Source organism: Polistes fuscatus, unplaced genomic scaffold (assembly GCF_010416935.1).
Source record: "Polistes fuscatus isolate 324 unplaced genomic scaffold, CU_Pfus_HIC Scaffold1, whole genome shotgun sequence".
Classification (NCBI taxonomy): domain Eukaryota; kingdom Metazoa; phylum Arthropoda; class Insecta; order Hymenoptera; family Vespidae; genus Polistes; species Polistes fuscatus.
Genome location: NW_025112997.1, coordinates 19,329,417 through 19,351,445, shown reverse-complemented (window position 1 = coordinate 19,351,445; position 22,029 = coordinate 19,329,417). Strand labels below are relative to the sequence as shown.

Below are 22,029 nucleotides of genomic sequence, written 5' to 3'. Positions count from 1 at the left end.
TTTAGTGTTTCGTCGCGTGGTGTCGCATGGTCGATCGTGTACATAAATGTGAATCGTGCGTTATATGTTGCAATACGAAATCAATATTAAACCGAGTTTTAGAGAGAGAGACGTGAGAGTTGCGCACGACATTAAAATCGAATAAATAGTCGTCTGCAGTAGCAGCCGAAGTGGACGTCTGCTGCAGACGTGATAACAGACGAGTATAATATCAGAAAGTGTCCCGACGATCGACGTCGTCGTCGTCGTTGTCATACATTTTTTTTTGCTTCTCCCTCCTTTTAATTCCACCCCTTATCGTAACGTCGTTCGAGTTTACGTGTAAAGTTGGCTCGGAAGTTTTAGAATTTCCACCGATGATCGTCAAATCACGGACGGGGATTTCTGAAGGAGCCGTGTGGCGGCGAACAAAGCCGCCCTTACAAATTTAAAGAAGGAATGACGCTGGAGAATCCTTTTTTTGTCGTCAAAGAGTAAGTTTCATTTACAATTAAATGTCGTTGTTCGATATTTACGATTAAAAAAAAAAAAAAAGAAAAAGAAAACATTAGCAAAGTATGGCGCTCAGATTTGACAGCTACATGCAAATATAGAATATACCCCGTTCTTTTGTTTTAAGAAGAAACAATCGGATTATTTGAATATTCATTTTTCAAGATTAATCTCTTATCTCCGTTAAAAATAATTATTTTATCGGTATATATATATATATATTAATATACAGTTTCAAATAGCATGCAAATTTTAGATATTCTTGTTAACGTTTGCAAGAAAATGTGATGTTGTTTCTCGGTAAATAGCTGCGATGTTTCACGGACCGTGACCACACGCTTAATGATTATGTACAATCGTGTTATTTGGAAACGTTGCTTTCAATACGATGTCAACAATCGATGACATCGATTACATACAAGTGTTTTTATGTTTGATTTATACTCAATAAAGAAAAAAATTAGTATTTACAACTAAGAAACGATAATTCATAAAACATTGATCAATTTTTCGAATAAATTCAAATCGATTCGTAAGAGAATCGAATTATCGTTGTTAACAAAATTCGATAAAGTAATGAAAGATGAAATATTTCAGTTTTACGTTACGAAAGATTAATAATCTAAAGATAATTTTTGTATTATCGATTCATATAAAACAAAAAAAGAATCCACGGTTTAATTTATTTCAGCGAGGTTTGCAAGGCTCTAAATAAGAATCGAGGTTTATACGGCCGCTGGACGGAATTACAAAATGTCGTTACCAGTCCTACAATAAACGCTGGAGGGGGAATCCCGATTTCGCGCGAAGAATTGGATTGGACGACGACAGAGTTGCGAAAAGCTCTACGCTCAATTGAGTGGGATCTCGATGATCTAGAAGACACTATTTATATCCTTTAATTACTAACACAAACACGCGCAATCGACATTATTTATATTGTTATTTTTCTTTATTTATTTTAAAAGTTAGCAAAAGCAAATTCTAAAAATTGATTTAATACAAAAAAGTAATTACTATTATTTATTTAAGTATTAATATTATTTACTTTTTTTACAAGAAAGATTTTAAAAAGAAATGTTTTTATTAACAAAAACTTAATTAAAATGTTTTATTTATATGAGAAGATATATATTTTTAATATTAAAATCTATGTTTTTCATTTGACTCGTGCATTCGAAGATTATATTTAAATTTTCTTTATCGGTATGATCGATAAGACTGGGTATAAGTTTTGAATTACAATACAAGATTTTTATGATCTTTAACATATATAAATTTATACGTATAGTAGAGAAAAATCCAACGAAATTTAAGATCGATAATAAGGAATTAAGCGTTCAACGAAGTTTTATCGAACAAACGCGTGAAGAAGTGAAGGTAAAATTAAAAAATAACAAAATAAAGTTACTCTCTTCGAAATCTCTACACAAGTATGATGAAAGATGAAACACATTTGCCTTTTCTTTTTGTTATAGATTATGAAAGATAAGATGAATTTAAGTAGGGGCAGAGACCGTGATAGTACGGCCAGACAGGTACGTGTAATAATTCTTCAATCTATTGGATTTTAAAATCACAGTTATTTTCTTTCTTTTTTTCGATAAAACATAATTGAGAATTATATTTTCATTAGTTTCATAAATATAGCTGTTTTGATTAGATATCCTATCAACGACGAAAAGATTATCAGCTTATCTTTATTGGAAAATGCAATTTTATAAATCGCGACTTAATATTGATGAAAATTATTTTTTATTCTTTGTATACATATTTTTAAATATTTTTTATATTTTATCATAAAAATAACAAAAACAACGTATTATATCGGGCTATTCAAAAAGTAGCATTAAAAATTTTCAATAAAAAATACTAGTATTTTTATTTATTATTAATTACTAAATTAGATAATTTTTGTTATTTCTTCCATTCGTAAATTTAAATATAATTTAGGTTATATAATTTATTTATAATTATTTTATAACAGAAAAGTGAAAGAAAAGTAAAATTAAATTTCCATATCATTTTGAATAAATTCTATTATTTGAAATGCACCAATCAGTGATTAGATCATACCGCGTATTTTGTTCGAACTTCCTATGAAATATAGTTAGATTATAATTGTTGTGATTGGTTCCACGATGTTCCTATATGTTACTATTTCACTATTACCTGAATCAGCTGTGATCAATACAAATAACTGTGCATGAAACGATGACATGTGTCAATTTTATAAATTTATCGTTTTGTATTAAGATTAAGAACTAATCGTTAGGAAATATGATGAGTTTATGCGTATAATAAATAATTAATAATAAATAATTAATAATAAGTAATTAATAATAAAAAACAACAAAATTAAATCCATTTACATATTTTTTTAAGAATTAAATAAGAATAGTGTTATATTGTTATAAAACTTAATTAATTTTAATATCAATCGGGTAAAATAATTTGAAGTATATGTATTATGAGTTACGATAACGAAAAAATGGTTTACACGGTAAATGATATTTCATATTTGTATAAAAGTGTATATTTTTTGTTTCTGATTTTAAAACAATAAATACACAACAATAATAATATTTTCATTAATCTTTCAGCCCCTTTTGGATAACAGTCCCGCTCGTGTTCCCGTCAATCATGCTTCGACTAAATATAGTAAGCTTGAAAATGAGACTGATAGTCCGAACAGACAATTTCTTGGGGATACGCTACAGCAACAAAATGACACGATGAGACAACAAGATGAACAATTAGAAATAATTGGTGAAAGTATTGGTACGCTCAAAACGGTGTCCAAACAAATCAATTCGGAATTAGATGAACAAGCGATGTAAGCTTACAAATATAATTTTATATAATTGTTATACAATTATTTAGTTTTAATGACTCTATTATTAATGTTAATAAATGGTTTATATGAATTACAGTATGCTGGATGAATTTGGTAATGAATTAGAAACAACAGGCTTTAAGTTAGATGCGACAATGAAGAAAATGGCTAAAGTTCTCCACATGACTAACGGTAATTATAATAATTACATACCTGCCCCTACCACAGCCACATCTACTGTATCCGATCTTACCTCTAAACCTTCTTCTTTATCTTCTTTATCAACTACAATAACCAACTGCTTCTTATGTGCTGGAGATTAGATGTTTATCATTATTATTATTATTATTATTATTATTATAATACCATAATTATTCAGTAGAAAAATGGAAATATTTTTTTTCCATGAGTAACAATTATTTCAATCAGAAATCATAGCTGAAAGTATTCAAAAGTAAATGCTGAAAAATTATGGAATTTTTCTTATCGAATAGAACTGACCAATGATGATGTTATGATTTTTTACAACATTCTGATATCTCTATTGCATATTATTATTATTATTATTATTATTATTATTATTATTAATCATAAAATAAGAAAACACCATTTTGATATTATTTTAAACAAAGTGAAATATTTATCTATTTTTGCACTCTCTTTTTAAGATTTATCTGGTTTAATATTTGCATTAGTAAGCAAGCAAGCTTTTATTAATTTCAACATTATTCTTTTTTAATTTGATATTATTTTCAATGTATAGTATTGTATGCTCAATATCCTCTGTTTGGTGTTAAATAGTAACTATATCGTGATTGTTATATTATACATACAAGATACAGGATATTAATATACCTATAATACTCATATTAATATGATTTTTAAAAAATAAGTCAATAATGTAGAGAAAATGACTTGAGGCGGTTAATTTATATTGCAATTTCTCGGATATAATGAATTTTCTTTTATATTATATTATTGTTGTTAAAAAATATGAAACGTAGAGTTAGATATTCGTATTAGGGAAGAGTATCTATTTTTTTTCTTTGAATTTATTAAGTTCCTATATAAAAATAAATAAATATATATATATACACACAGAGTGTTTCGAAATATTCAGGTATAATTTTAGGGATAGTTTCAGTACACTAAAATAAGAAAAAAGTTCATATAATTATATACTCGAGTGTATAAATTTTTGATTCTTATTTTAGTGTATCGAAAGCATTCCTGAAATTATCCTCATATATTTAGAAATGACAAATAATGTTAAAAAGAAGATGAAAACCAAATGATATGTATTTATGAAGTCTTATAATTGCAACAATTTATTTTTGCAAAGTAAATGTACTAAATGACTATTAAATACAGTCATCAAGTATTTGAAGCTAATGATAATGTAAGAAAACAAGATAAAGAGAAGGTATAATAAATTAGCGTGTAATTTGCTTAATTGTCCAGGTGAATACACACAGGTTTTAGAGAGGTTTAATATTATTTAACCGTTTTGTAATACTTGGCCAAATTTATAGTTTTACATTTTAAAAAAGGACCACTTATATGTACTTGGAAATGATACTTTTTCTGTAGATATAGATTAAAAAGAAATATACATAACTATACATATGAGAAAACTAAAGTAATAGTTATATATATATATATTAAAGTGCAATAAAGCATTACACGATGTGTGTTAAAAAAAAAAACTATAAGCAGTAACAATAAATCTAAATATCGTTGACGTAATATTTAATAAGAAGAATAATATATGTAGGTAAATTTAAAAAAAAAAAAAAGGATATAGTTGATATTTTGTTGAATTAAAGATGAATAAAAACAATACCAATTGCCAAAAATATAAAAGCATATATTGTCGAGCAGAAGTTAAAAATAGAAACGGGGGTAAGCGGAAATGCTTACGTACCTGATAAAAAGATTTAATACAAGAAACAAAATGACGCATAGCAATTAGATAAATTTTCTATAATATTTCGATATTGGAAATACCTCAGACACTTGTACTTCCAATCTACACAATGTGATATCAGTGTGCTAAGTGATTTAAAGTTCAAGTCTATTTAAAGGAAGGTTTCGGTGGGTATTAAAATATTGAATGTGTTTGTCTCTCTCTATCTTAGCATAAAATAAAATGAAATATGTACATACATACATTTCTAATCTGTTCAATGAAATTATACTTAGAAAATAGAATGAAATATTTGCATGTATGTATGATGATTGAGATTGATTGTTTCTTTAAAATACAATACATTGTTAACGAGTGTCGGAAATTTTAAAAATTAACAAAATATTTGTCCCTTTAGGACAAAATTAAAGATACGATATGTGTATAGATCATTTTAGGAAAGAACAACAAAATAATAGAAATATTATAATCTTATGAGACTTCATATCAAAATAAAATAGTATTTCAGTATGTAAAACTAGTTAAAAATAATAGACTTATGAAAGGGGAAAAAAAAACAAAAAAAAAAAAAATAAAATTTAGAAATATACTTAAATATATTATTTAATATATACATTGATGTTAAAATACCATCAATATTTTTCCTTATCCACGAATATATATATACACGTTCAAGTATAATATTGAACTTGTATCCAAACAATTGATTATTCGATTTTTCTTGTTGAAAGATTTCATTGATTCGAAGTATTAATATTTTATTTAAATAATGACACTTATTATTATTCCTAATATTAAATATTTCAAATATTTATTAAAGTGAAATCTTTCAATAAAACATTTTCTTTATTATCTTTCTTTTCCATTTGTCTCGAAATTAATATACTGAAATCAATATTTTTAAAATTAGTTTTGATGCATGTGTGAAAATTAAATGTTTATGTACACAATGTATTTGAAGAAGGGCCAAATATAAAATTAAATTTTGCTTTTACTCGTATTCGAGATTTTTATTGCCACTGCTATTTAAAAAAAAAATCATGTTTAGATGTATTCATATAAGTGACGCATGTGATGTTACTTTCGTTTGTTTTAGATCGGAGACAATGGCTGGCCATTGCAGTGTTGAGCGCTATATTGGTATTAATAATCTTTTTGTTCATAATAACATGAATTTCTTAGTTTTATATTTCCTGTACAAACGATTGGTTCTTCTTCATAGGATTCAATATAGATTAGAATTAAAAAGAATTTCATTTTTTTTATTTTCTTGTTTTCTTTTTGTTTCTCCTTTTTGTTGCATATATTTTTAACAAGTATATTTTATGATGATATATACATATATATATATATATATTACATATATATAAAAAATAAAAGCATACTTACATTAGAGACATACACAACAATTTTTCAAAGTTTCCTTCCCTCAGAATTTTAATGGTGAATTTGTTTTTAATTTTTTAATTTTTTTCTTTTTTTTTTATTATTATCGAAATGCAATAACAAACGGATATAATTGATAAATTAAAATGTTCTTTATTCAGATTTTAGATTTTCATTGTTACGTTAATTAATATTATATATATTTATGTACTAATTGGCAATTATATAAAATTTCTTTTACTATATACTACTTTTTTTTTTATATATTGAAAAAATAAGTTGTATATAGTTATGATATGTATATTCAATTTTGAAAATTATATATTATTATATCGATGGTGTGCTTTTGTTTAAAAATAAAATAAAATAAAACGTAATGCCAAATTCATAACAAAAAGAAAATTAATATAAGAAAATATTCGATAACGATAGATTAAACTCAGTATAAATTTCGATTTAACATCTTAGCATTTAATTTTCCTAATAATTTGAGATAAATTTTATAATGTAAGACTACGAATAGATTATACTTTGTATATAAAATTGATAACGATTTATGTTAATGTATATAATGAAGTTATATAAAATTAAAAAAGATTTGAAGATCCTAGTTGGACATATTGTATAAACTATAAAGAAATCTTTGGTGTAATGTTTATTATTGCAATCATTTGCTTGCTTTTAGCGATAGCAAATATGTATTAAAAAATAATAATAAAAAGAAGTAATGAAAAAGCTTTGTCTTAAAAAAAAAAAATAATCGCATATTAAATAAAATGATATACAACTTTAATAGCTTGTAGATATCATAAGTGTGCAATATATTAAAAGTATTATGCGTTGTCACATAATATTATATGACATTTCACATTGAACCTATTTTTTTATTCATTATGCTACACTTATGTGAATTTAATTAAGGCACCTTTTTGACGTATATGAAAGCTTGAAAGTTGTTCGCTTAGAGAACATCTAAACAATACGATAACTCCTTATCGTATATATTCCTCAGAACAGGATTTCTCAAAGTGTAGGTTTGTGACTCTGTACGGGGGGTTTGCGCAACAAAATTTGAAAGTTGTAGAAATTTGAGCAGAATTAAAAAATTACTTCCCTCAGAATTGCAATTATTAAAAATTAATTCAAAACCATTTTGGCAATACTAAATACATAGTATGTCTGTGAGTTTATGATAGTATAGAATATTTATTCAGCTAAAAAAGGTCGTCGTCAAGTGGAAAAGTTTGAGAAATCCTGTTGTAGAATAATAAAATTCAGGAATTGTTTGTATACTCAAATAGTGCCTCTTCGAGTATATATTACATACTTACTTATGGCTCTAAACGTACACGTTTGTAACAATTTGTAGGCAAAGCTTTTCTTATGTCATCAATATTTTCAACTTCTATTCTTAATCTACTGACTTCGTCTTCATAATTTTTAACCCATTGGGTTTGTGTAATCTTTGCGTCAGTTAATAACTTAATTCTCTGATCTAAATTAGCAGCTTTTATTTCTTTCTCCGCCGCTGCTAAACGTTCTTCCAAATTATTTAAACTATTATCATCTGTGTAAGAAAGTTTTTTTTATTAATTATTAAAGTTCGTATATTATAAAAAGGATATATTTAAAAAATTATAACTTATGCACACTGACCTATTTCAGGAAGATCTTGAAGCTCTTTCATGATTTCGGCTATGTCTGACAATGCTTTGTCGACGTACGTTGAAGTTAAACCTACTTTGTTTTTGGCTTGTCCAACTTTGTGATTAGCCTAAACAAAATAATTTTATATTTATTTATATATAATATTATTTATTTACTATTCAATTTATATAATATATATAATTATTTTAATTGTTACCTCTGTAGTAATATTCGAATCTTTTCCAATTTGAATTTCATAATTTTTCATTAGAGAATCTGTAGTATTAACTCTGAGATGTAATGTTTCTGCTTCTTTGCCTAAACGCAATGCATCTAATTTAATTGCATTTGCTTGTGTTCTAATATTGTCAGCATTTTCGCTTGCTTTTTCTGCATACGTCTAAGATAAAACGACATAAACCAAAGAAATAAATTTCATTTTCCCATTTGTTGTGGGAATATCATAAAAATGATTAATTCTAAGTTTACCTGTGCATTTTGTGCTTTTTGGTGCGCTTTTATCGCATTATTTTCAGACCCTTTTAATACATCCTCAAGTTGGTTTATTTTTTCTATCGCAACTTTAATCATTTTCTCAATTTCTTCAGTGCTCTTCAATGCATCTTGAGCTTTTATACGTTCGCGTTGCACCTCGTCGTCAAATTCTAAATAAAATAGTTAGTTTTTATAATTGATTTAATGTTTTATGATATAATGTTTTATATTTAACCCTATTTGATGTAAAATATAATCAAGAGTTATGATATTTTACCTCCTAATTTTTTTAAAGTCTCTTGCGCTTCTTTTAACGTTTGATCACCACGTTCAACAGCGTCATTTGCCTTTTCGTTAGCACCGTCCAATTCTGCTAGTAATTCTGCGGTAGCTGCTTGTTGATCTTGTGCTTTATCTAACAATTGTTCGCTCTTTCGTACTTTGTCAGTCATTTCTTTAATATAATCTTCATTTTGTTGTAATATTAATTGCGCTTCTTCTTTTAACCGTAATCCCTGTTAAAAAATAAGACAATAAAATTGATATGCAAATTTTAATACAACGAATAAATAAATAAAGGAAAATACTTACTTCTTTGTTAACATTATCAACTTGTTGTTGAAGCGAATCAACGTCAACGGAAGGAATAGAAGAATATAACACAGATAAATCTAATGCTTCCGAAGAAACTGCGGATGCTTTATCCCTTGCAACTGCTGTAAGATTCTTTACTTCGTTCATACGATCTTCCAACATATCTAATTTGTTTTCTAATTCTCTTAAAACATCCCTGATATATAATAGAAAATTAGAATTTCGTATTACTTTCATCATTCAACGTTTTGTATTTATGAAATATAAAAAGAAATTTAAGAAACAATACATACGTCATGTTGGAATTTTTAGCTATCGCTTTTTTGGCAAGATTATAAGCTTCCAAGGATGTATTTCGAGCTTGCTCGGCCAGCATATGAATTTTCTTAGCTTCGTTGGTATTACTGTATAAAAATTAATATCACTAATATTATTAATCATCTATATTATGCATAGATTGTTCTTTTTACATAGATATGAAATGAAAGAAATGTTCTACATACAAATCGGCTAGCATACGTGCTTCGTGTGCAATGTCTGTCATTTGTTGATTTTGTTGACCAACTTGATCGGCACGTAATTTAGCTTCTGTTAACGCCGTTGCTCCGTCTGTAGCTAAATAATCTTCTGCTTCCTATTATTATTATTAATATATATATATATGTTTAATACAAATTTATTTATAATATTGAAGTAAGAATATTTCTTTAACTTACAGTTAACTGATCATGTATTTTATCTAATACTATCTCCGCTGTATTAACATTTGTCGATCCTTCAATAGCAGTCTTATACGTTTCAGCAACTGTTAAATTAACTGCTTGCGAAATAAGACCTATTTCAGTCAATTGGCTATGCAATTCATCTAGTTGCTCGGAGAGTGTTTTATTTCCACCTTAAATATCAAAATTTAAGTATTGTTGCGAGAAGATAATATATTTATATAGATTTATAAATTGCTATTTACTTCCAGATTCTTGTTTGGCGATATTCAACAAATTCTTCACTTTGTTCTGAACATTTTTCAATTCATTTTCAAATTCTGAATCTTTTATGACGGTCGGGCTACTATTAATCTTTTTAAGGGTATTCTCTAATTCCGATAAACGTTGTCTATGTCTATCGACAGCAGATTTAACTAGATTATAACAATCAGGACAATCGATGCAACCATTTTGTCTGTTGTATTTATTTTCCTTACACCGATCGCAACGTCTTCCTTCTACGTTTGTAAGGCACTGTGATAAAAATAAAAAATATACATATGATTAATTAAAATAAAAAAGGATTGTTATAAATAAAATTTATATATAATTGTAAACTTACGGGACATTGTCCACTGGCATCACATTGAAGATCTTGTGATCCAATTCTGTCGCAATCGCAAGGTTTACAGCCTTCCCTGCTAAAACCAAACTGATATGGTAAACAAGTATCGCAACGTTGGCCAGTTATTCCAGGTCTACATTGGCATTGACCACTAACAGCATTACAAGTCCGATTATAAGATCCCTCTGAATCGCAATTGCAAGGTGTACATCCCTAAAATATTTATATGAACATGACCTAAACTATTTCATAATTTTATGCATGTCGTTTATCATTTTATTTAATTATGCATTTACCTCGCCACTCAATATATGATAATATCCGTCCTCGCATTTATCACAATTACGTCCCATTACATGAGGCTTACAGAGACAATGACCCACAAGTTGATCGCAAGGAGCAACTCTTCCATCTTCGAGTTCAACTGTACCTGGTGGATAACACTGACACAATTTGCATCCATCTTCTCTATTATCAGACAAAGCATCTCCATAATAACCTGATGGAATGATTTATTAATGCTCATGAAAAAGGTCATAATTAATTATCAAAATATTGTAAAATTTGTTACAAATTATTTTGTTAATATACCCGAAAGACATTCTTCGCAATGGAAGCCAGCAGTGTTATTGACACACTTCAAACATTCTCCAGTTTCATGATTACAATTTCTTACTGCATTTAAATCAATGTTATTATTACATTCACAAGGTCGACAAGCTATTCCTTTCTCGGGATTACCAAAGTAACCATCTGAACAAGTTTCACATCTTGGCCCTAAAAATAAAATTCAAAATAACATCTCGTAACTTTGATATACGAAGTAAATGTGCGCGTGTGATAATATAATAACAGAAAAATATTTCTTCACCTGTTCTTCCTATTGGACATTCAGAACAAATCGGATCGGGATTATTACCAAGAAGAATGCAAGGACCGTTATCAGGACACGGGCATGGCTTGCAATCGTTGGGAGTGCCTTTTAAGGGATACCCATAATATCCACGACTACACAACTCACAATTACTTCCAGCAGTATTATGTGTACAAATACATTCACCTGTTATATATTAAACCAAAAGATATATAAATAATTTGATAGATATACACCAAGTTCAATTCATATTACACAATATCTACTAACCCGTTTCGGCTTCGCAAATATCTGCATGCCCGTTACAATTACATGGAACGCAAAGAGCGAATGGACCACCGTTTGGTGGGTCATGATGAAAACCGGGTGCGCAAGATTCGCAAAATTGACCTACGTAACCGTGAGGACAATTACAGTGTTCAACCCAATCAGCAGATTCGCCGGCAGCACCGCGAAGTGCGGTTTCCAACTTAACGTCGTCGAGGAAACCTCTACCTAATACACGATAAATATGATTTAAAAATAATTCTTTGAAAGATATTTCTTATTACCGAAAACAAAACTTTACCTTGATGCGTGTAAGTTCCACGTATCTTTATAGCGGTCAAGTTGGAGAGAATTGACATGAACGCTTTGGCAGATAATCTTGGTTGCCAGCCATACTCGCTGTGCTCGTGTAATCTAAATCTATATTCTTGTGCCTATACAAAATATTAATTACATTAAATCCATTAAATCCTTATTCGTAAGAATACGAATTAATTTAAAACATTGTCAGTTTTCTTTACCGTAACTGTTGGCATACGATTTTTTTGACCGAATATCGGTTGCGTTATTTGTTCACCATTTCCACCTTCTAATATTACGTCGTGTGCAGTTGGGGCAGGGCCTGCCTCTCCTATCCTTAAAGAGAACGATAAATCTTGATTGTACGACGCTCTTTGATCTCCGAGAAATCTGTCTGTAAATGATAACAAAATAAATCAATAATCCTTATCTTCTATTTCAAAAAGACTCCATTGAAAATAGATAGACAAATTACCAGGTGCAATGAAGTAAACATTGTCACGATCTAACGCAGTTGCGTAAATCGTTTGTGTTAAAGGATCATAATGAACGGGTATTGGGTTTCCTGCTACGATAGCTGACCAACGTTCGTTTCCTCTGACAAACATACTCTCAATAACGACTTTCGAGTAACCAGCAGCAGGCATACATATGGACGAATGACCATAACAGAAACACGGAGTACAACCAAATTCATTTTCCAGAGCTAGATTAAAGAAACCTGGTCGACACCTGTTTAACAACGTACAATCAATAATTTTAACGAATGAGATACATCTATCAAAGATATCATCATAATAAAAATGAAACAGTAATAAATAATTTTTTTTAAACAATAATACTAACTCTCGACAACGTTTTCCTTCGACATTTTCTTTGCATATGCAAACTCCAGTAGATGGATCACAGTTAGGTGTATTTGCTTGCGAACCTGGTACATTACATTCGCAAGATGTACAACCAAGGGATCCAAAATTGTAAAAATTGACGGCACAACGATCGCACTTATCGCCTGTTACACCTGGCTTGCATTGACATTTACCTTCGCTGTTGCATTGTAAACTTCTCGAACCTAAATCAATTGCAATTTTATTTTTAATTTGATTTACCGTTATATAATCATTGTTACTGTTTACAACACACATTTTGTTTTTAATTTTATATATTGAAATTTTTATTTATTTAAAAATAATTATATCAATTTTTTTACCGATTTCGTTGCAGTTGCAAGCTATGCAGTAATTATCTTCCGGACGTTGATAAAAATTTTCCCGACATCTTTCGCAGTTAGCACCGTCTCGGTTAGCTCTGCAGTCTAAACAATGACCGCCGTGACCTGTTGCCTTATACAACTCTTTGTCGAAATAACACCTCTCGGAATATTGGTTACAGTTGCAAGCTAAAATCAACACACGTAAAATGAAGTCAGGTTATTTGAATCTTTTATAAATTTAATTAAGAATCTTACTGTACACCGGGTACCACGAAAATATTCCATCCCAACGTGATGCCATACACACCGTTAAAGTGTTTATTATCAATACCACCGATACTATAATCACCTTCATCGTTAATATAATTTTTGAATGTATTTATTTTCAAACCATTTGTTCTTCCAGTTTGTTCATTTTTATAGAATGAAATGTTAACGATAAAAAACAATTAAATAAAACAAAGAAATGCAAGAAAGCAAATATCTTTCAGTGAATATTACGACGTATCGTATAATACTGAATCTTAACTGAACAGGAAGAAACTACATTATATGCTCTTACACTGTGCACAATATCCCCCACTTGAATGCACCTAACAGACGTAAAAGGTAAAGTCAGTTGTGTAATGTCAAGCCGATCGTGAAGGTATATACGTTGTTCTTTCTCTCGAGAATTCAACTAGAAGAAACATACGATCTTCTTTTCACCTTTCTATTATTTTCATTAAACTCATGCTCGTTTATCTCTACACGATAATAAATTATAAAATAAATTATAAATGTATATATATATATTAAAAAATAGTAATATCAAAAATGCTTACGTTTACATTCGTGAGCATCAGTGGTCGTGGCACGACCCCAAGGTGCATCGTTATAAAATGGTAAACATTCGTTACAATCTGGACCAGCGGTGTAATGCTCGCATCTAGAAATATAATGATATTTAACAAAACGTTCGTTTGAAAGTAATTCGAATGAAATTTGAAGATCTATTTATAATTGGCATTACCTACAAACTCTTCGCGTTCTACCATCAACGCTTGTACTGTTAACACATTGTCCAGCATGACCATTGCAAGCACAACGTGCACCAACTGCAACATCGGCAATCGCATAATAATAAGATTTTAAAACTTGATCATCACCAAACATCTCATCACCGAACGTGTTTAATCTATCCAAGATGATTCTTATATCAGTTGCTTGTACCCATTCCTAATAAAATGAACATTTTCAAAATTATTTTGCATTTCTTCTTTTTTTTTTGTTAATTTATACATGAATATTTATCTACTGTAAATTTAATATTGTTCTACCTGTAATGCTGGATTGGTTTCAAAATAATATGCCGAGGGACGTCCTTCCAAAGTAGAAAAAGCTACTGTCCCTTTCGATAAGGGCGAAATGTCCGAATACTCGGACGTACAAAGTACTCTCGTGTCGTCACCGCGTACAGTTTCTTTAGAATCTGGAAGTTCGTAAGTGTCTCTGCAGGTAGCCGAATAATACTGATATGGCTGCCAAGGTGAGTTTTCGTTTTTCCTTTTATGTATACCCCAACTTTCTGGACGTGGTGATTCAAACAGTACTCTAACGTATGTTATATCGAACGTTTTACCTTCAAATTCAAAAATGAGAATCATTATTTATATTATAATATAAGGCTCCATTTAAAACAAATAAAATAATACATATAAATACATAAATAATATTTATAATAATCGTACGGACAATTTTAATTTTTTTTTTTATAAAGTCTTATATATTAAAAATGCAATTAAAAAAAAAAAGAAATAAACAAATGTAAAAATAGTAATTGTTTGAAAAATTAAATGGACAATTTAAATATTTGTTATAATTTTTAATATCATATGTGTGCAATTCAATACTAAGAGAATCGAAATGTAGAACCCTACAAAATACTTCATACAACATCCGTTATTTTACAGATTCCACCCACGCAAAAGAGACGCTATTTCCTTGTACGATCAACTCTTCCATACCTCTAAAGTATTTTCTAACAACGTTTAAAAATTGTAATGATTTATTATATTATAAATGCTTTCATTGAGAGGAAACTTTGAATCAAATAAAATGATGTATAAAATAATGAAATAATAATGATACCTAATGGTAGAGTCAAGACAACTTGATTGGGATATTCGATGCCCTCGAACATGGTCTCCGATTGCCACCAAGTTGCATTATCGTTATTATCGTGATCGGTAAGAAAAGAAGCTGGATGATCACCGTATCGACAAATCTCGCAATAGTGCCTTTGAATTCCAGTTTGCTTGCAAAATTCAGTTGGTGTTTCCTCTCCGCACGTGTTCGTTACATCCATTTGCACGTTAAATGCAGCGTTTTCGAAGGGTGGTATACATCTCTATAAAAACATAAACAAAACAAAACAAAAAAAATAAATTTAAACAAAAGGAATACAAAAATTCGATAACAATTTTCCTTACCAACAAAAATATTCATCAGAAAAATGTTCCAAATAATAATTTCATTCGATGGTTTTTTTTTTTTTTTTTTTTTTTTTTCATTGAGATTGATTAAAAAGAAGAAGAAAAACAAAAATGGTCGCCGTAGTGCGAGTTTCAAAATTGTTAATCGTTATAAGTGACATAAAAATATTCTAAATGAAGAATAAAATAATTAATTAGCTTTCAAGACACTTACAAAAATAAAAATTGGACATAATTTGTTTTTGATTTTTCGTAAGAATTAATGAAACAATAAAAGAAAAAAAACCTAAAATAGTCGGACGTAGAAGTTTCAAAAAGATTGTATTAACCATCGCACGAAACATAAAATATCTTTCGTAATTTTTGTAGAAATAGATAAAAATGATAAAAAAATAAAAATATTTTTCATTCAAATATAGCATTTGTACAGCATAGAGAGTTTTATGATTTTCATTCATGTTTCTCTTATCTTAACATTATCAATTAGAGAAATTCGCATGAACCGATTGATCTCTCGTTGAAGAGGGAAGATTGAAAAATCATATATGATTATTTATCTCGTTTCTTTTTTTTCCTTCTTAAATATTTGCTCATCAAATTTATTATATATTCAACAAACAAACAAACAAAAAGAAAGAAGAATGAAATAAAGAGTATGGTTGAAAGTCACGTATCTATCGCACATTATCATTCTTTTATGTTATCTCAAAAAGTTCGTTTAACTTCGGACCTTTCTATGATAACCCGTCGTTCCAATTCCCTTTTAGGAAGAAGCGTTACATGTAATCTTAATAATCACGAATAACTAGCAACTATTTTTTCATCCTTCAACCGAATTAATTTTAATATTAATATATTTCATTCCTTATATACGATAATACGAAGATCAAGATCGCATTAGAGTCATTGACCACGAATAAATATATACTTCGAAACGAGATTAGAACAAGTTACTCTAATATTATTAGATATTTTTCTATTAAATTTTTAATTTAAAAAAGAACAAAAATGATAATAAAAATCAATACACGCGCAAACAATAAAAGAGATGATAATAATAAATGAAAAGAGTCAATTCGAATCATTTTTTTTCTCGTGAAATACACACACATACACATACCATAAAAATATGATCTTGTAACCGTATGTGAAACACATGGCTTTTACCATGTGTTCACCCTGTGACCCGACGCAACAGAGATTCGAAGAAATGAAGAGAGCTCGGATTTAGGTTTTCACAAACGTCTTCTTGTTTGTTCATTTTCTCTTCTTATTTGTTCATTTTTATTTTTTTTTTCTGTATATATATATATATATATATATATATATATATACACTATATAATTGATAATAAATAGCTTAAACGTGAATGCAAATAATGTAGAAAAATAAAAAGAGTGTCCCAAAAGTTGCCTTACAAAATGGAAAAATTAGAAATATTAATTTGCAAATATTTAAAATTGCAGTATTACAGATCCATAATTTTTGTTAGCAATTCTAACTAAAAATGTATATCACGAAAAATAAAAAAAAAAAAGAAAGATATTATAATTTTATTAATAGGCCATAATCACATATTGGCTTGATTTTATCTGTGATTTTTCCTTCCTCTCGTTCGGTGAAGCGATTTTTGTAACACCCTGCGTAAATATAAAAGAAACAAAAAAAAATTTAATGGTCTCATTAAACTAACCTGTGGTTTCCCTTCAGGATCATAACATTTATCTTCGTCACGATTGGTCGGTGGCCACCGGGTATACAATTCGTCGGATGGATCAGGATCAGCCAATACCACGAAGCACGTGGTGCCAATGAATAAAACAAAATTCAAAAAACTTCCGTACATTTTCATTCCCTTTTTTTCAAATCTTCAAAATATTCCTTCAGTCCTTTTTGTTTTTTTTTAATTCGTCTGTAGTCGATCACAGGATAGCACAGATGCACCAAAATACGAATCGCGATGTTTTACGCACCATTAAAACTGTTGATCATTATTTCGATTCACTTCAAAATTAATTTTTTCTTTATTTTCGAAGATTAGAGTAGTTGAATGATGTCACCGATCGGATCCATGAGGATCGATGATTTCTTTTTCCTATTTACAAAAAAGAATAAGAAAAAGAAAAACAAAATGAATGATCGTTTGTCAAATTTCTAATTTGAAAAAAAGCGCGCGAAAGTAGATTATTTTTTGAATTATATTTCTATCTATGAACAAACGGATAATCGATCGAATACAATTTAAATGTTATTTTCTATTTATCATTATGTATATTAATTTTTACGAACTTTTGATCTACGATAATATAAATATATTGAAATATTTTCCTTGTTTTTAATTTTAAATGAAAATACACGAATGCGAGAAAATCTCTAAAGGGGAAAGCACGCGCGAATGTAAAACAACTCGAGATAACGAATGCTAGCTATTCAAGCAGAAATCTGAAGAACGTCTGAAGTTTTATGTTAGTTACTAAACTAACGTCAACCAGGTATTATCAAGTAATTGTAACAAATATTAGAATACAACTGAACGTCTGAAAATAAGACGAAAATAAAACTATCTCACCATTAGTACAATCTCAATAAAATCATTTGAATGAAGATACGTAAAGAATTATAAAACATTTCTACGATCTTGTAAAAAAAAAGGTCCCCTTTGTTTCGTCGTAACTTGAATGCAATCGAAAAGAAGAAACAAAAAGGGGAAAAGAAAATATAAAATAAAATAGAAATAGAAAACTGGTCCGTTATCTCTCTTACGACTATTCTTACAAAAAGTTTTCATAGGATCTGTCCACGCCTACGAGAGGGAAACATATCTTCACCGAGCTTGGTTGAAAATAAAAATAACAAAAGTTTCGTATATGAATTTATCTTGTAAAGAAACGAGTCGGTATATATCTACAAGAAAAAAAAGAAAAAACAAATAAATAAAATTAAAAATAAGAAAAAAAGTAAAAAAAAAAAAAAAAGAAGTGTCAAATCAACTCTGAGTAGATCACGATCGTATGTTACGTAGGGGAGGGGGGGGTTATTTGTTAGTGCATCTTGAAACTACAAGGAGTACAGTGATCCTGAAAGTGCAATGGTAAGAAAGGAGATTAAGAAGAAGAAAGATAGAAAGAGTAAGAGAGAGAAAGAGAGAAAGAGAGAGAGAGAGACAGACAGACAGACAGAGAGAGAGAGAGACAGAATACGAATAGGACTCTTAACAGCACCGTGTTATGTTAAGTGAAAGGAAAGAGAAAGAGAGAAAGAGATACATATACATATAGGGAAAAAGAGACAGAGATATAAAGACAGAGAGGTTTTTTCAAAATATCATATAACACTAGTAGAAACGATTGGTAATATCTACGTTCCAAAATTAAGAAAAGAAACGAATCGTCTTTTCTAACCTCTTCGTACTAACGAAGTCCCAAAAATGTAGAAGTAGAACGTTGTCCCTTTCTTCACTGTACAAGTCTGCGAACAAAACTGAAATGTAGAAGAAACAAGAAGTGTAACTGCCGCGTCCGATGCTGGAGCCGCACTGTCGAACATCGTTGCTCTCTTTCTCTTTCCCCTTTTTCTATCTCTCTTTCTCTTTCCCTCTTTCTTTCTTTCTTTCTCTCTCTCTCTTTCTTTCTTTGGTTCTAGTAGTAGCGCATGCGCTCTTTCATATGGTAATAAAAAAAAACCATATAAACCTTCTGGATAGATTCTATAGCAAGCAATGTTTTATAATACAGAATATTTCTATTATTTTAATTAAAGAAAAAAAAGAAATATTTTCTTTTTATGTACAAACTGGCCGTCAATAGTCGCCTTATCGATACTACGAGATTATTAATTTTTCTTTTTTGTCAGATATTCGGAGTACCGGCATCGCCGGTCCATTCTTTTTTTTACACTGTACAATGATAAATCAAATATTGTAATTTTATTAGCAAAGCAATGTAAGATTTGTATTTTATTCTTTTCTCTATAAAGAGATTTTTATGACACCCTGTATATATAATCCATGACATCATATGCAATCTTTTTTTTTCAAGAGTAGAAATATTTTATAAATAATTGAGCAACGTTCGAGTAAAAAATTGTTGTGTATTTAATGCAAGTGCAAAAGTTATCAAATTGATTTAATATAAACTAATATATGATTTAGTAATTAATTTTGCGAATACATATTCTCCACATTTATTTGTACATATGATTTCTGAATATGCTTACACACGGTAATAATAATCGTTATCTAACGCGAACGGAAATACGAAGAAGATTAAACAGAGAATGATGACTTCTTCTCACGTATTTTCCACTATTTCAAATGAGTTCTAATTGTCTCTCTTTCTCTCTTAATATTTTTCTTTTAAATATTTTGATAAATAACTAAGTTTTTATATATAGCGTGCTATTTGAATAATGTAAAATAATGTTCGTTTATTTGTATCATTATTTATGTATTAGTAAATCAGATTTTATATATGAATGTTACTATTTTTATAAAAAAAATAATTATCATGGATGTTGAAAGTCGGATGTTTCAGCAGATATATTTTTACCCGGAAATGTTAAATGATACCATAATTCCAATCTATAATATTTTTCATATCATGTATTTAAAAATGTATCATGTATTAATAAAATTATAGTACTTATATATACATACACATATTAATATAACTTAATCAATTTTTCTATTTTACAAAACTATGAAGTTATCAAAATTATTAAAATCAAGCAACGTTTAATTAATAATAAATGCACAATTTATTTTTCTTTTTAGTATTCCATAAAACAAAATAATTTCATTATAAAAATAATTAATGAAAACCTAATAGAATTATATAGTAATTTAAAAGAAAAATAATGTTTCATTATTTTCATTTGAAAACCTAACCTAAGAAAAATTTGGAAAATTTCATATCAGAATTTAACTTTTATCCCATTCGAAAGCTTTGATTTTGTTTATGATTATACTTTTCGGATAATTCTGCTTTCACGAAAAAATATTGAATTGTGTTTTAATATTACTGCACATCAATTAACAATCAAACATCAACGCTCCAGATTTATATGCACATCAATTGAAAGGCCACAATGAGTACACTGTTGGTTATAAGCAATTTTGATTGGTCAAATCTGGAACGTGTTTCATTGGCCAAGATGAACATGCGATTCCTTCTCTCGTTGACAAACAGCTGTAAAGTAAGGTCCATGATGCAAACTAATAAAAAATACTTTTATAAGCAGGTATTTAAAAAATTGTTTAAACACTATCTCTACGCTCGAACTTTTATCTTTAAAATAAAATTTTATTCGTAAAAATCGGTCAAGAATTACGGTTGGATTCATTATTCGCAGAAAACATAATTTTCGATATTTATTTGTTAAAAGTCGGTTTTGTATGGTGGCGCCCTTTGCGGTGAAGAGAAGAGGTTCTTAGCCCGTCATCATTTAAATTAAAAAATTTCAAATATATTTCCATTTGCATTACATTGCATTAATATAATCTAAATAAAATAAAATATATAAGCGTGTATATGTGTACGTATGTGTACACAAGCTATCCATACTGTATGCACACATATAAAGTAATTATAATGAATCGAAATATTATATACATTATTTTAATAAAAAACAAATACTCGGTAAAAAAATTCTCTGTGCAAAAATAACTTGAAATAAAAATTTAAATATCGTTACAACTTTATATTTCTTATTCCTATTTAAAATTAAGCGGTCTTTAGCTGGATTTCACTTGCCATGGAATGTATAGCATATAAAATATGTTAAACATTACATGGAAAGTAAAATACCATTGCCCGGGTCTAACCACGAGGAGGTAACCGCTTCTGAAGACCCACGAGGGATGTGCATCCTGAAGATGTCCCCATCCGAATTAAATTGAAACCAAAGAAAATGATCACCCCGAGAACGTTTTTTAATGAGCCCCACTCTTAGGCCCCACCCTAAGAATTACACCTAAGAAACTTTACAATGATTATCGATAAAGAAGAGAAAAGTGTGAATACAGAACGACGAAATGAAAACGAGGAGTGCATTTAAATAGAATTTAAGTAACATCGATGATTTTACTGAAAAGAATACATTTTAATATAATTTCAATATATGCATATACGGAGATTACAAGTTACGAATATTTTATATTCAATAATTTTCAATCTACCTAAAATATAGTAAAATAAA

At 28.8% G+C, this 22,029-nt stretch overlaps 2 protein-coding genes across 5 annotated transcripts; one reads left to right on the top strand and one right to left on the bottom strand.

Annotated features, from left to right (window-relative positions):
• Positions 1–88: 88 nt before the first annotated feature.
• LOC122523622 (syntaxin-6) lies at positions 89–10,547 on the top strand. 3 transcript variants are annotated; one of them, XM_043645517.1, is made up of 7 exons: positions 92–473; positions 1,184–1,383; positions 1,778–1,872; positions 1,971–2,030; positions 3,096–3,328; positions 3,426–3,520; positions 10,351–10,547. In XM_043645517.1, the coding sequence occupies exons 1-7, from the start codon at positions 439–441 to the stop codon at positions 10,392–10,394; spliced, it is 762 nt and encodes a 253-aa protein (XP_043501452.1). In that variant the 5' UTR covers positions 92–438; the 3' UTR covers positions 10,395–10,547. The 3 variants fall into 3 exon arrangements, with proteins under 3 accessions (XP_043501434.1, XP_043501452.1, XP_043501443.1); XM_043645508.1 differs by lacking the exon at positions 10,351–10,547 and adding an exon at positions 6,352–6,506 and having other exon boundaries at positions 95–473; XM_043645499.1 differs by lacking the exon at positions 10,351–10,547 and having other exon boundaries at positions 89–473; positions 3,426–3,800.
• On the bottom strand, positions 7,932–20,928 carry LOC122523612 (laminin subunit gamma-1). 2 transcript variants are annotated; one of them, XM_043645486.1, is made up of 26 exons: positions 20,800–20,928; positions 17,528–17,929; positions 15,491–15,749; positions 14,680–14,981; positions 14,373–14,578; positions 14,185–14,288; positions 13,358–13,546; positions 12,994–13,219; positions 12,623–12,879; positions 12,369–12,541; positions 12,149–12,281; positions 11,851–12,075; positions 11,578–11,766; positions 11,298–11,483; positions 11,003–11,205; positions 10,704–10,919; positions 10,345–10,615; positions 10,094–10,272; positions 9,881–10,011; positions 9,671–9,781; positions 9,375–9,573; positions 9,061–9,298; positions 8,778–8,953; positions 8,506–8,688; positions 8,298–8,415; positions 7,932–8,208 (listed from the first exon to the last, which is right to left on the bottom strand). In XM_043645486.1, exons 2-26 carry the CDS (start codon positions 17,684–17,686, stop codon positions 7,973–7,975), a joined length of 4,869 nt encoding a protein of 1,622 aa, XP_043501421.1. In that variant the 5' UTR covers positions 17,687–17,929; positions 20,800–20,928; the 3' UTR covers positions 7,932–7,972. The 2 variants fall into 2 exon arrangements, with proteins under 2 accessions (XP_043501421.1, XP_043501412.1); XM_043645477.1 differs by lacking the exon at positions 20,800–20,928 and adding an exon at positions 19,236–19,696.
• Positions 20,929–22,029: the final 1,101 nt, after the last annotated feature.